This window comes from Grus americana, chromosome 6, assembly GCF_028858705.1.
Source record: "Grus americana isolate bGruAme1 chromosome 6, bGruAme1.mat, whole genome shotgun sequence".
NCBI classification, from domain to species: domain Eukaryota; kingdom Metazoa; phylum Chordata; class Aves; order Gruiformes; family Gruidae; genus Grus; species Grus americana.
The window spans coordinates 8,192,856-8,206,470 of record NC_072857.1 but is presented as its reverse complement, the minus strand read 5'-3'; the positions used below and the strand labels follow the sequence as shown (position 1 = coordinate 8,206,470).

The 13,615-nt window shown below is 37.3% G+C and overlaps 1 protein-coding gene across 6 annotated transcripts in view; it reads left to right on the top strand.

The window, feature by feature from the left end:
* The window catches only part of MGAT5 (alpha-1,6-mannosylglycoprotein 6-beta-N-acetylglucosaminyltransferase), a 133,308-nt gene that overhangs the window by 47,746 nt on the left and 71,947 nt on the right, over positions 1-13,615 (top strand). For all 6 annotated transcript variants that reach the window (XM_054829878.1, XM_054829873.1, XM_054829875.1 and 3 more), the window contains 2 exons: positions 2,075-2,463; positions 4,667-4,834. In XM_054829878.1, the coding sequence (XP_054685853.1) occupies positions 2,226-2,463; positions 4,667-4,834 (406 nt within the window). In that variant the 5' untranslated portion in view covers positions 2,075-2,225. The remainder of the gene's footprint in view (positions 1-2,074; positions 2,464-4,666; positions 4,835-13,615) is intronic.

The following is a 13,615-nucleotide window of genomic DNA, read 5'->3' as shown; positions in this document are numbered from 1 at the left end:
AAGTCAACAGCTGTAAATTAATCATTCTCATAGGTTAGACATACACTGTTTTTTGTAATCATCCTTGTTTCTGTTCCAGAACTTTAAAAACAGCAATAAAAAATGCAAGTATTTCACAGTCTTTTTTTTTAATGATAATTGTTACATGGGTTTTTTTCCTAAACAACTAGTCATAAAAAATCGTTAGCATTTGTCTGTTAAAACATGGTGGTGATAGGTTTACTTTCTTATTCAGTATTTTCCACTTCCCAAACAACTGATAATTGGGGAAGAAATATTGACTGTTATAACCACAGATCTTATTGCTATTGAGGATGCTGTCAATTCTTACTTGAAATTAAGTCACTAAGGGAGTTAATCTTGAATATTTCAGATTTCTTTTTAAAGTTGTGATGTTGTTTTAAATTATGGAATTTTCTATATTTTATGACACCAGATATTGCAGGAGAATAGTAAAACATTCAGTTTATAATGAAATAACAATACTTTTTAGTCAGCTCAAGAGTGTCCCAAGGCTATAGTTACATAAACTGAAAGAAGTGAAACTTCCCTCTGCCATTTCTTGGAAAATTAACTTAAGTTTATGGAGAGCAGCATTAAACCGAATCTTTCATTTTCTCTGTTGAGACCATTCATTTTCTTTATTGAGATATTTTAAGTGTGGAAAAAGTCAACTTGAGGGCTTTATAATATTTTTTTACTCTATTTGCAATTCATTTTTCTGCACCATTCCTCCTTAAGCAAAAGATGGCTACAAATTGTTATTTTAGCAAGGTAAATGTGTTGTACAGTTGCTGCCTTGTCTGCTTTTAGTTTACTATGTAATGCACATTCAATTCTACGATAGATAGTAATCAATAATGCTAAATGCACACACAAGCCATCTTGGAAGATAAGCGGTCCAAAGGTATTTCTGTCCCTCTGCAGAACTGCTGGTTCAACTGAAAGCAGAAGATCTAAAGGGAATTTTAACGAACAGGGAGCACTGCTAGCAGGCATCTGTGTAATTATCCTATTAAAACAGAGTAGCATCTGCATTATCTGTGCAAGTGCAGAATGGAAGGGAACATTATGTTCTCTAATCCTGTTTGGGAGCATTATGAAGTTAAAAGGATAACATTTTACCAAATCTGTGTTTTAACATGATAGGTTACACTTAATTACCTTTTAATTACCTTTCTTCTTGTTGGGTTTTATGCTAAGGACCCTGCCTCTAGCCCTCATCACAGAGCTTTTCTTGCCTTTGGATTGTTTTTGCCAGGTTTTATCTTTGAGTTTACCATGAAAAGATGGTCCTACTGTGTCTTAAAGGCTGTTATTACAATTCTCTTTCCCTAGTGTGTTAAAAGCTCCGTGAATGATAATTTTATATATAAAAGACATGTTATAGCATTCACAAGTATGTGTTTTGAATGTAGTTGCAAAGAGCAAACTTTGTTTTATGCAGAAGGAGTAACTGTATGGCAGAGGCCACACAGGAGTAAGAGGAGATTATTCCAGCTTTCTGACTGCTTGCAGTGTAAGCCAGGAGAGTGTATTGGCTTAAATAATGTAGATTTCTTTTTTCCTCTTTACCCCTGAGGGAGTCTGATTTCCTGATCACCTATCTAGCCATATGCCGTAGCTCTTGCCAGGAACTCCGAGCAGTGTCCCTGCCAGCTAAAATTACTTGTTTTCTGAGAACTGAATTATGTTGAGAATTGTCTTAAATTGCTGCACTGGCAACATCACAAAGTTTTGTGTGTACGCACACAAAAAAATATGTAAAAGCAGCCTTACCTTGAAATTCAGCTTAGAATCCACTTCAAGCATTGAATTTGATCCAGATACTGAGAGGTGTTCTACACCTGCTCAGGCGCATCACTCCCTCTTTGTTCTCTTTCCAGTGCTTTTCTCAGCTTCTTTGTGCTCTGGCTAGTACACTACAATGTTGATACATACAAATTAAACATTTACAAAGAAAGCATATTGTCTACTCCTGTTCTGTACCAGTTAGAGCAAAGACCTAGGATGGCTAGTAAAAACTTTTAATATATTGTGGTAACTATACTTCTTTTCCTTTCTCTTGCAACAGGATGGAACTGAAATACGGATATACGTTGACTAAGGAGCTGGAATAAGACTGAGTCCTGCTCTGTGATATTTATATACCTGGACCATGAACTTGCTGTTTGGCTTCATGCTTTAGGAACTTTTGTAGTAACTGTGTGAAGTTGTTGGGAATCATGGCATTCTCTCCATGGAAGCTGTCCTCTCAGAAACTCGGCTTTTTTCTGGTGACTTTTGGTTTCATTTGGGGAATGATGCTTCTGCATTTTACTATTCAGCAGCAAACGCAACACGAAAGCAGTTCAGTCCTGCGTGAGCAAATTTTGGATCTCAGCAAAAGATACATCAAAGCATTAGCCGAAGAAAATAAAAATGTGGTTGATGGGCCTTATGTTGGGACAGTGACAGCATATGGTAAGTGTGTGCTCTAGATTATATGATAATCTGATTAAAGTTTTTTTCTAAGTTGTCCAAACATTTTACTTCATAATGCTGCTCACTTGACAATACTTTGAACTGTGGATTTATGCATAGATGGAGAAAACATTCTTCACTTGTAAGTATGAAATGGGACAAATTTTATTTTTCCAGTCACTTGAAAATGAAGTTGTCTGCTAATTTTACTACATCTGTCTAGTAGCTATATCTAGTATGCCTCAGGTTGTTAGAACTTCATTTTAAAAAAACCCAACTTCTGTGCTGTTTTTTTGAGAAACTTGGGAGGTTTTTCAGTTTGTGTGTCAGTGATCTAAGAAATTCCTTGTGGAAGAACTTCCATGCTGATAGAGACCTGCTATGTTTATTTCTTTTTCTTTCCCACTTCACTTCTTTGTTCAGTCAATTTATTTAAGGTTTAAGTTTATTTATCTGGCATAAGCTTAAATTAAGCTTAAATATATCATATTTGCCTCAGGGTAGAGAACACTTTTTGTGAGTTTCACTACTTTGTTCAGCAGTACATTTTAATACTTACTCTCTTCCATATTGTACAACATGAGAGTTAAATTTGTATGCATGTGTGAGACAAAGCATGCAGAAAAGAACAAAGCATATTTCCAGAAAATATTACAAAAATAAAAATACAATCCAATTTCAGGTTGGATGTGGCCTCTTTTCAATCTGGTGAGATCACATCATATGCCTTACTTGTTTAGCATTTTCTAAACTTTCTTTCTTTCCTACTTACCTATGCATTTTCAGGCTATCTGGAAAGTTAATGGCTAGTTAGTCATCTAAATTTATTTCCTTTTATAGTTGCTGTAATATTCAGCTCTGAAGAAACTGGATAGATGTTTTTTGTAAGCTTAGACAAAGAACAAAGACTAGGATACAACAGATAATAGCTGCACCTTTTTCTCTAGTTTTATCTTAACACTCTTTACTTTTTGGTGCAGGTAATGAAAATATCCTGCTGGGAGGTTCTCTCCATGTCTTGTTTCTGTTACCACATTTTTCCTCTAAAAAAAGAATTTTTCAGTTTGTGTGAAGGTACTTGCCTGTAAGCCTGAGATTATCATCCCAAACATAGCTAACAATTATATTCCTTTGTTGTTTAAATAACAAGCAGTCCTTATTCTGTAACTTCTACTGATCTGCGATTGCATGTTGAACTATACTGGTACTGTAATCTTACAATGCAACATAAGTTAAACAGTGTGGTACTAGAATAATATTTAGATTATTATAAGTCCTCCAAGCAAGTAGAGGTCCCTAGAGAAATGTGTGCGTAGGCTTAAAACAAAACCCTATCTGCTATATAGCCATCATCAGTGTCCCATTGTCTTGTAAGGGTGCTTGATGGTAGGTGAATTGAAGAAGAAAAAAAACCAACCGAAAACCCCAAACAGTATGTCTCCAGTAATTGAAGGGTAACAGCATTAATATGTGCCCTAGCTAGGCCTGAGGGTACAGGGTATCCTTAAGTTAAGTTCACCCTGCAGCTTGCTGCCTGTGACATTCATTTCCTGTTCCAAATCCCGCTGAGGAGTAAGTTGACTTGCTGTCAAACAGTGGTCAAGTTCCCTAGGAGAAGTTAAACTGCATTTGAAAGTGGGTGTTATGTGTATATGAACTTAACATTTTTATTGCCAGTGCAGAACCTGGTTGTGGTGGTGGAAATGCAGGAGAAGGTTTTTTGTACTGGCTCAAAGCTATCCCTTTTGGGAAGGCAATTTTTGTTTCTGGGTGACTTGAGCATCTCAGACTGTTCCTCTCATAGTGCTTGAGTATGGACTTATGTTTGCATTTGTTATTTAAGCAGCTTCTTATTACTTGAGCTATTACAAAGCATGTATTTTTTTTGTTTCCATGTGTGTACCCATAAAGGTGCACACTTCACCTTGAATATAGGGTATGTATATGAGTTGCAGTGTGCTTTATAAAATACACAGGAAGACAAGTTCCACGTCCAGGGAAGCTTGTATCAGAGGCTGAACAAAGTAGGGAACGTTAGTGCATGGAACTGCTAATGGCAAAGATTTTGCACTGAGAAAGTTTATATATATATATATATATATATATATATATATATATTCATCTCCTTATATCTCTTTTTTTATTCTGTCTGACAGTGTGCATTGCATTATTAAACAATTTAACCTTTCATTTTCATTTGTAGATTTGAAGAAGACACTTGCTGTCTTGTTGGATAATATCTTGCAGCGCATTGGGAAGCTAGAGTCCAAGGTGGAAAATCTTGTACTTAATGGAACAGGAGCAAACTCTACCAACAATACTACCACTCCTGCTCCCAGTTTAGGAGCAGTTGAAAAGCTTAATGTAGCAGGTGGGTATTGCAATTATTTAAAATATTTATGGGCTGTTTAATCCATATTTTTCTCTCTTGGCCATAACATAATTTTTCAGTGTTAGATATTTGGAATGTCTTAGAAAACAAAATTCAAAGTCTAGCCTGTATCAATGGCAATCTTAAGTCCAGTAGTCTTTTACAAGCTCAGAGGAAGACTTTCTTCTGTGGTAACTCAAACACATTGAAGAAAATCAAATTCTCTGCCAAAGGGGAGTAGTCTGCCATGTTCATAGTAGATGCTTCATACTTTAAATGGCTGTACTTTAGAATGATGAAACTGGGCAGGTGTTTTCTCTCGAAGCCTAATTACTTGAGTTGGTATGAATCTGCTCTGCATTTCTACCATATGCACTTTATTGGTTATTAACTGAACGAAAATATTTATTATGTTTGTTACTGGTCATGATTTCAAAATGTCCTTCCCTACTCTCCTTAATAGCTCTTCAGATTTGACACACAGAGATGACCTACCTGGTACCTTCAGCTTAAATGAATTCATGTTTTAAAATGCCATTTGAAGTCATTAATTTTATCTTCAGTGAATGGACTATTTGCTACCCGTACAACTCTTCTCAAAGCATTTGAGTCATCCCATGGTGGTAGAATGCTTTGCTGGCCCCTTCATCTGTACATCTTGGTTCTTTTACTGTTCCCAGCTGTGAATGTGGTTGGTACACTGAATAAATCTTGTTGTTTATACTGCCTGGTCTATTGTCCTGCATTTTGCTTTGCCACCAAGTCTAAATGGGTACTGGCTGTCCTGACCCATAGGAAGGTCCTGAGTCTGCCCTGCTAATAACAGTCTTTGCAGTCCCAAAAAGGGAGCAGAGCAGAAGAGTTAGGGAAACTTGGTACATAGGTTGATAGCTGTGCTCCTAAGTCTTGCCTGTGCTTGACTTTCCTGAAAAAATAAATACTACTTCTGTTGAGAGGGTGTTAGCCTTTTAAATTTGTCTAAAGAGGGAAGCAGATGCTCCCTTTGGTAGGGTAATGCCAGTGAAAGGAAGTCCAGGAGAGTAGGTATAAAAGTGAGTACCTGATTACAGTATACTAGCAGAGTTGCTGTCTCAGCTGCTCTGTCCTAACTGCATTTGTCTGTACCAGGACACCAAGGGCGTATTATGTCTAGGTGAGACAGACCTTTGTGTCTCTCTTGCCACGTAGTAAAAATACGCTTATCGGCATTTACAACAGCCCTTTGCTTGTGTGGTTCACTACTGCTTGCCTTGTGGTAATTTCCACCCCCCCCATCCCCTGCTCTCTTGCCTTGGTTAGACTGAAGAGTTATAGCACCTACAGACTACTAATAGGGCGAGCCATGTTGCTACCACAAGGCGTGCAACACACGATCTTTGTTGATCTTCTGCTTTGGTGGAAAGTGAGCTAGTACAGTATTGTTATAGTTTCTGGGCTATATATAAAATGAAGAACATCCCTGTATATTTTATTTTTGTAGCTGGACAAAAGAGAGACTTGATGCTGTTATTTCAACAGATTTGCAGATAATTGGAAGAAGCGTACTCATGTTGTTGCTTATACATTTATAGGCAAAGGATCATTGTTCTTATCTGACTAGGAAATGTCTCTTATCAGTTCTTAGGGTGAATTGAATTTTGTTTGTTATTCTTGGACTTTGCTAGATTCACAATTTTAGTACTCACAAGCAACGTTGAAAGGAGCTTGGTAGGAGCTTTCAGTTTGCTGTGTTTACATAGCTTTTTGCTGCCTCAGGCTTGCACTGTGGCAAAGAACACTATTTGTCTTATTAGAGCTTCATTTTTTTTACCTTTGACTGTTGGTACACTAAGTTTAAATTATCTGAAGCAATTATATTAAACAGCAACAACAGAAAAACCTTTAGGAAACAGTTTCTTAAGGTTTGATTAATGTATTGTTCTGGTGACTGGATAATGTTACTGTTCAGGTATCTCCATGCCAGATAATACCACTGGGTAGAATACAGCTTGAAGCTAATCCTTGTGTTAAAGTACCTACTGTTCATCTATGTGAAGTAATCAGTGGAAATTCATCTGATCAGAGGCAGCCAAATGGAATTGAAAAACTTGTTTCTACTGTCTTCATAGCACTTTCCTGACAGTAGCAAACTCTGGAAGCCATATTATTCCAGTAAAATCATAATATAAATATCTTCTCTGTTAGGAAGGAATTGTTCAGAAAATAAGCTAGATGAGTAAACATTGTGATTACGATACCAGCTACAGTGCTGGTTTTGTCTGTAATATTTTAACAGCATCGTTTTTTATTGTGCTAGAGCAATTGAGATAATCTGAAAATTGTTGTAAAGAAGGCATTTTGTTACCCAACAGTTTGTCATTTCACTGGAGCCGAAACATGTATGGATACAAATACACGTGATATTTCCATTGTCATCTTTTATAATGGCTTATTCAGCTGTTACTATATGAAGTGATCACAGAAAGCAAACTTGTTGGGATTACTGTTTCTCTCTTCATCAGCTGTAATATTTTAATGCTGGCTTTAGACAAATTCATGTTAGCTATTTTTAGTAATTTCACTCTTTCTATCTGGACAACCATAGTATTTATGGATCATCCTAACAACATTATGTTTAATATTTTTAGTAATTTTTTTTAAAGACTACTTGAGTTGGGTTTTTTTGCAAATCTTTTTTTGCCTCAGAGTCACTGCTTAAAACTCTAAAGTAAATGAAGCATTTTATAGCCTCATTCATCAGTGCAACAATGCAGTGTCATTAGCAGACTTTCCTAGAAGAGTCCTGCTTCCTGTAGAGCTACTTCATGCATTTTTTTTTTTATTGACTTGTAACAGAACACTGAGACCTGATTCTATAATCTGTATAACAATGTTCTTTTTCCTATGAAAAGCCTTTCTGAAATAAATGAAGCTTCATGCAGGCTTAAGCTGCACTGTAGCTTCTATTGACACTGCTTGTAAACCTTGGTAATAAATAGCGGAGTCACTAATTATCCTGAAATCTGTCTTTTGTCCTCACTGACCTTGTGTAAAGTTTACAGTGTGTTGTATATTACCTCAGTAGATGTAAGTGATAAAATAAGACATAATAGAATGACAAGAAGGTGATTATACTGTAAATGTTTGTCTGCATTGCTGATTGTGACTGGACACAAACTCAAGAGCAAAACATAATATTTTTCTTATAATTTAAAACTGACTACCATGGCAGGCTAGACTTGTCAATCTGAATGTGCTATGACCTTCTCTTCATTGTGTATTTTAAGTATTAGTAACACTTCCACATAAAAAAGTGTTCGTTTATCTGCAAACTGGGAAGAACAGAGATTATGATGATTAGTCAACATTTCTCCTCCCAAAGCCTCTCTGCAAGTGCAATTTTCTTTTAATGGATACATCGCTGTATTCGGTAAACAGCGCTAAGAACAGTATCCATACGCTACAGATAGAAGATCATAAGGCAAGAATTGTGGTTTAGTTCCAGGGTCAAGTTACTGAAATCAGTCCAGGTTATGGTTTTATCTGACTTCAGTAAACACAACTAGTATGCAGCTGTGACTCAGATTTATGTATTGCAAAGTTGTTTTCTGTGAGATTAAGGACACTGGCAATTGGACCAGATACGGATTTAAAAAAAAAATAAATAAATTCCACTCCTGTCCACCTTTTCTGTATAGACAACTAGAATAATAGTATAAAAAAGGAATATTTATAGTATTAGAATGTATGGATGTTTTCTTCAGTTCATATATACATTGTTGTTAGCTTAGCTCAGATATGAGTTTGAATGGGACAATGTAAGTAATCCAGCTAACAGTGAAGGGAATGTATATTGAGAAATGCTTGTCAGTTGCAAAGTGGTTGAAAAATCAGTTTGTTTAAAATGCTGACATTTCTCAATGAACTGAGGTCAGAGGGTATTTAACTTTTTCCCAGTATACATCTTGATGGCAAAATGTCTATTGGTCCAGGAAAGTTTTTACTTATAATTAGTAAATTTGCAAGGTTACTTCTTTCAACACGCCACATGTAAGCTAGAACCACCTTCAGTTACTACAGTCTCTTGATATTGCAACGCAGAATCTATCATCCTTCTTTCTAATGAAGAAAAAACCCCAACCTTCTATGTACTTGTTGATTTTTTTAATATTCTTTTGGGGACATAGATATCCAGACTTTGAGAGTGGTCACTGCAGCTGCCTGGGCAAATACATTTGAGTAGCTCATGGTTCCCCGAGGAACAGATCTGCTCTGTGCTAGTGGGCAGCAGCTGCCTGTAACTCGATGACAGTGTTAATACAGGAATACACAGCCTTTGCAGCCTTGCAGGTGTAAAAGCAGATGAAAATTTTTTTCTGAACCATATGGATAAGACCTAATAATGAGTGTTGTAGCTCCTTTTAAAATAACCATAACTACTGTTTGTAGTCAGGATGTCATTTGAAGGGCTATCAACTGTCTTCTAAAGCTTCTATCAGCAACTTCTGTAGGTTTTCCTAGTGAATAAATGATAGCACCAGTAGCAGAAAGATGAAATAGCAGTTTCTTGAGGAAGAGAAAAAACATTAGGGAAATACCTGACTATCAGAGATTTCCCCCCCCCCCCCCCCCCCCCCCCCAAAACCAGTGTTCAACAAAACAGAATGTAGTCTGACCATGGAAGATGTTAAGTAATATGAGCTGCAATGTCTGGGGACGTCCGGATAAACGTTGGACTGGGAGGTGTTATAACCTGGAGTATTATGCTAAGATAATCCATTATAAATTGCTTAATGAAAGAATGAGCAATACCCTCTCCAAAAGAGCCTGTCAGCAAAGGAAAAAGAAGGCACTGGTATGGGAAATAATCAAACTGTTTAGCAGTTTGGAAAAAATATCTATCTATGTTTTAGGTTTATTAATACATCGAGAAGTTGAACAATCTCTGGCCAAACAGTAGCCATCATGGCTATTTATGCCTTGTAGCAGCCTAACAGAAATGTCTGTGGCTTTGTAAAAGCAGTTTGATCAATTTTTAGCCTGTGCTTTCACCACTGTAGCCTGAACAAGCAATTTATGTGATAGGTGTTACTTGGTACATAGACCATGACTTTTTCAGGAGAGTAGCCTCTTCATTACCATACTGAAACCTGAGAGATGTTGATATTTGGAGATTACCTAGCATAAGTAAAATATATTCTTTGACCAAGATTTATAATTGTACTTTGGGCAGACGTGCAGACATCTTAAGAATATGACTCAGTATTTAAAATGTAGGGGCTGTTTGGAAATACAGTTTATTTGTCACTTTACAAAGGTCTCTTCATCAGTTATGCTCCTTATTTGGTGAGACATGGAGAAAAGTGGCACTTTTTTGCCTTTTTTTCTTTTTTCTTCCCAAAATTGTTGCACCTCTGCCTGTCAAGCGTGGTGTAGAACTGAGGCAGCAGTGGTGAAATCTGCAATGGAAAATATCGCTCTGTGATGGCGTGTAGAGTTTCTGGCAGATAAAAGGATCTGAAGAAAATCCATCTGGATTATGCCCGTTTATAATAAGAAGGCGATAACAGTTGGTAGGAGGAAATGTTGAGGATTTAGCAAGGAGTGTAACTCAGCTGTCTCTGAAGTGGGTGAAGTCAAACTTTTATTTGATTCATTTTTGAGTTCCCATTTAGAGACCAGAAATCTCTCTCTTCAGACTCTCGGACAGCTAGCATTGTTGATTTCATATGTAAACTGTACTGTGTATTCATATCCTTAGTGTGTTTAGGTTTAATGTTTGTAGTGTGGTACTACACCTGGTTTCTTCCTCTGAAGTTAGTTTTGCAGAATTCTTTCATTGAGAGAAGCTCGAAAGGAAAACAGCTTCTTTTCTCTTTTGGGTTGTGTGAAAGGATAATAGAGCGTTTTGGTATCACAAGTGTCTTTAATCCTAATCCCCAAGGACCTGAGGATGGGACCTCTGCTAGAGGGTGAGGCTGCATACATTATGTTAAAAAAAAAAGCTGTGGAGCACCTTGGGTAGCTTGAGTGGGAGGTTAGGTGTTACTCCCCCCCCTCCTTGAAATCCGTGTGTAACATCATCAGCATTCTTTCCTTTCTCTTCTTGCCTCCTCAAAACCATCGAACAATCGAGTTGTTTTAATACTGACAATTTTCAACTGCTTTTTCAGAACCTCCATTTCATTTAAGAAAGAGTGAATTGTTAATAAAGATGCTTATAAGGCTTCAGCTGATTGGTTTCAGAAGCAATAAAGTCCTCTTTCCAAGGACTTTATCCAAGTTGTATCTGAAAAGCTTTTAAGATATTTGGTAGCCATCCTTTCTGCATTTGCAGGAAGTACTATATTCCCATACACACAAAAAAGTATTAATCTGAACCTTTGGTGCCCAGCAGATAAGAGTTTTCATCAGCCTCTAAAACAAGAAGCTTTGAGCCATTGCAGAAATAACACCCTTGGTAAATCTTAAATTGCTGATTTGGAGATGACTAAACGGAAATGGGGAAGTATGACACTATGGCACATGTCTATATGGCTGCTTCTGTTGTAGCTTAATCCTTGGTTCCATGTGACAGGCACAAGAGTAGTTTGGTTTAGACAACTTGGCTTTTAACATTCATGCTTTTCTAAGATAACCATGAAAGAAATCTTTGATTTTTGTGGGACAGTATTGCACTCAGCATATTTCATCAGATAGGGCAATCTGCTTGCACAAACATGATCAAAGAATCAGTCCTGTTTTCTTCATGTGATTTTTTTGGTAAGCAGGGGGTGTGGGGTTTGTCTGTTGTGGGTTGGCTTTAGTTTGGGCTTTGTTTTGGGGTTGGTTTGGAGTTTTTTTTTCCCTAAATTGTGAACTCTTGCTGTGTTCTGGCATCCATGGGAAAAACTTGATTTAAGCAAACTAAAGGAAACTCTTGCAATTCCTCAGGCTTTAAACCACTACTAAATAATAGTGGTATTAATTCTGACTATGCGTGTTGTAAAACAATTTTTTTTAAAATAAAAATGTTGATTGAAAGCAAGGGCTAAGGTGCTCTGAGGCCATTGTCATCACTCTACTGTGCTTGTTCAATGAAAAGCTAAATTTTTGATAAGTGTAACCATCTATCACCTCAGATAGTATAATTGCACCAAAAACTGTTCCAGGCTGGTTGTTTACAAAATGTTTTTTTGCCTTGAAAAGTGTCACTTCAGAAGATTTTAATTGCGTGTCTTTGATCCCATAAAAACAAGCAAGTGAAGGTTCACATCAAGTCCTCCTCCACCCCCCCACCCCCCCCACCCTCTTGTACATAGCTGGTACTTGGAGGACTCTTTCTAAGACTAAGAGCAGTTAAGTATCAGGTTGCTGTATGTAGCCCTACTCGGGGAGAATATTTTCGGTGTATCTGTTCAAAGTTTCCATAGCTTTTTCCTCTTTATGCATTAACTTGTTCTGCTGTATTGGCTGTTGAGTTCTCTTTTAACAACTTTAATGTTAACATCTTTAAAGTCACTCATTAGGATACAGACTTCAGTATTTACTTGTCATGTAAGACATGATGGCTTGGATGCCTGTCAGATATCTGGCATCCTTCGTGAATATATAGCAAGGCAAGCTGACAAGTCAGCTTTGGCAGTGCTGCAAGCAGGCTTTTTTTTGTAACGTTACTATGGCGAGAAGGACCTTTGTCGTGATATTTCCATGTCCTTCTTCCTAAAGACTTGGGGCTGACACACCAAAGCCTTTTGGATGGGGGGGAAAACTCAGGTAACTTCACCATCAGGTGATTTGTTTCCATGGCTCTCTTTCTGATGAACTTTGTTACACATGTAACAGCCTCGTTAGTTTTAACAGTGTGCAACCATAGTTTGACCCATAGTTCTGTACTTGCAGAGACAAACTAGATTAAAAAAAGCTAAGATACTGCATATTATTTAGAAGTTCCAAAGCTGTCCTCCTGTCTTAAGATGACTACGGTAGGCTTTTCATCAGTTAACAGTACATACAATGTTCTATATGGTCATGCCTTAAAAAACAAACTAGTTGTCCCCACAGAACATCAGTGTGTACTGGATGTAGTAGGATGTGGGCTGCACTGGTTCTAACAGCCAAGATTACAGCTTGCTTAGGGTCATGCTTTGCTTTGACTTGTATTTATTGTGCTTTATGCATTGTATTCCTTTTCCACACTGTATATAATAGCAAGCAGTTTTTCCCATTTTGCTGTCTGTTTGCCTCTCACAAAGGCAGTAGCGTGGAGCCGGAGAGAATTGTGTATTTTCAAGCCTTGCTGGTGCGGCGTAGTGTAATGACTGTGCAGAAGACCACACGTGAATATTTTCCACTGCAGTGCTAAGCTGTATTAGTAATGCTGAAGGGGGCTGTTAGTGGTCCCCTGGGCTGCATTTTGATTAACCACTTTACTACTACTTGAATTCTCCTAACACTGCATTGATTTCAGTAGTGTTAATGGAACACAGCAGCACAGCTGGTGTGAGGGTGGACTAGCAGTAGAAAAGTTAATTTTCTTTAAATCATACCAATGCTTTGCTACTGAAGTTTCTAAAATGTTAGTAGAAAGCATTTTGTGCTCTGCATTTAAAATCATGAAACCTTTAGCTCATTTCACTGAATATGTTGATCGTGCTTTCAGCTCACACTGCAAATTCTCTCTTTAAAGAAATCTTACCAGCTGGAGATAAAAAATGTGAATTAAATTGAGAATGCGTTAATTAGTGGGAGAAGGCAAAGGAGACCTTACACAAACTAAACCAGCCTTATCTACAGTGTTGTGTCTAACCGTAAATACCAGAT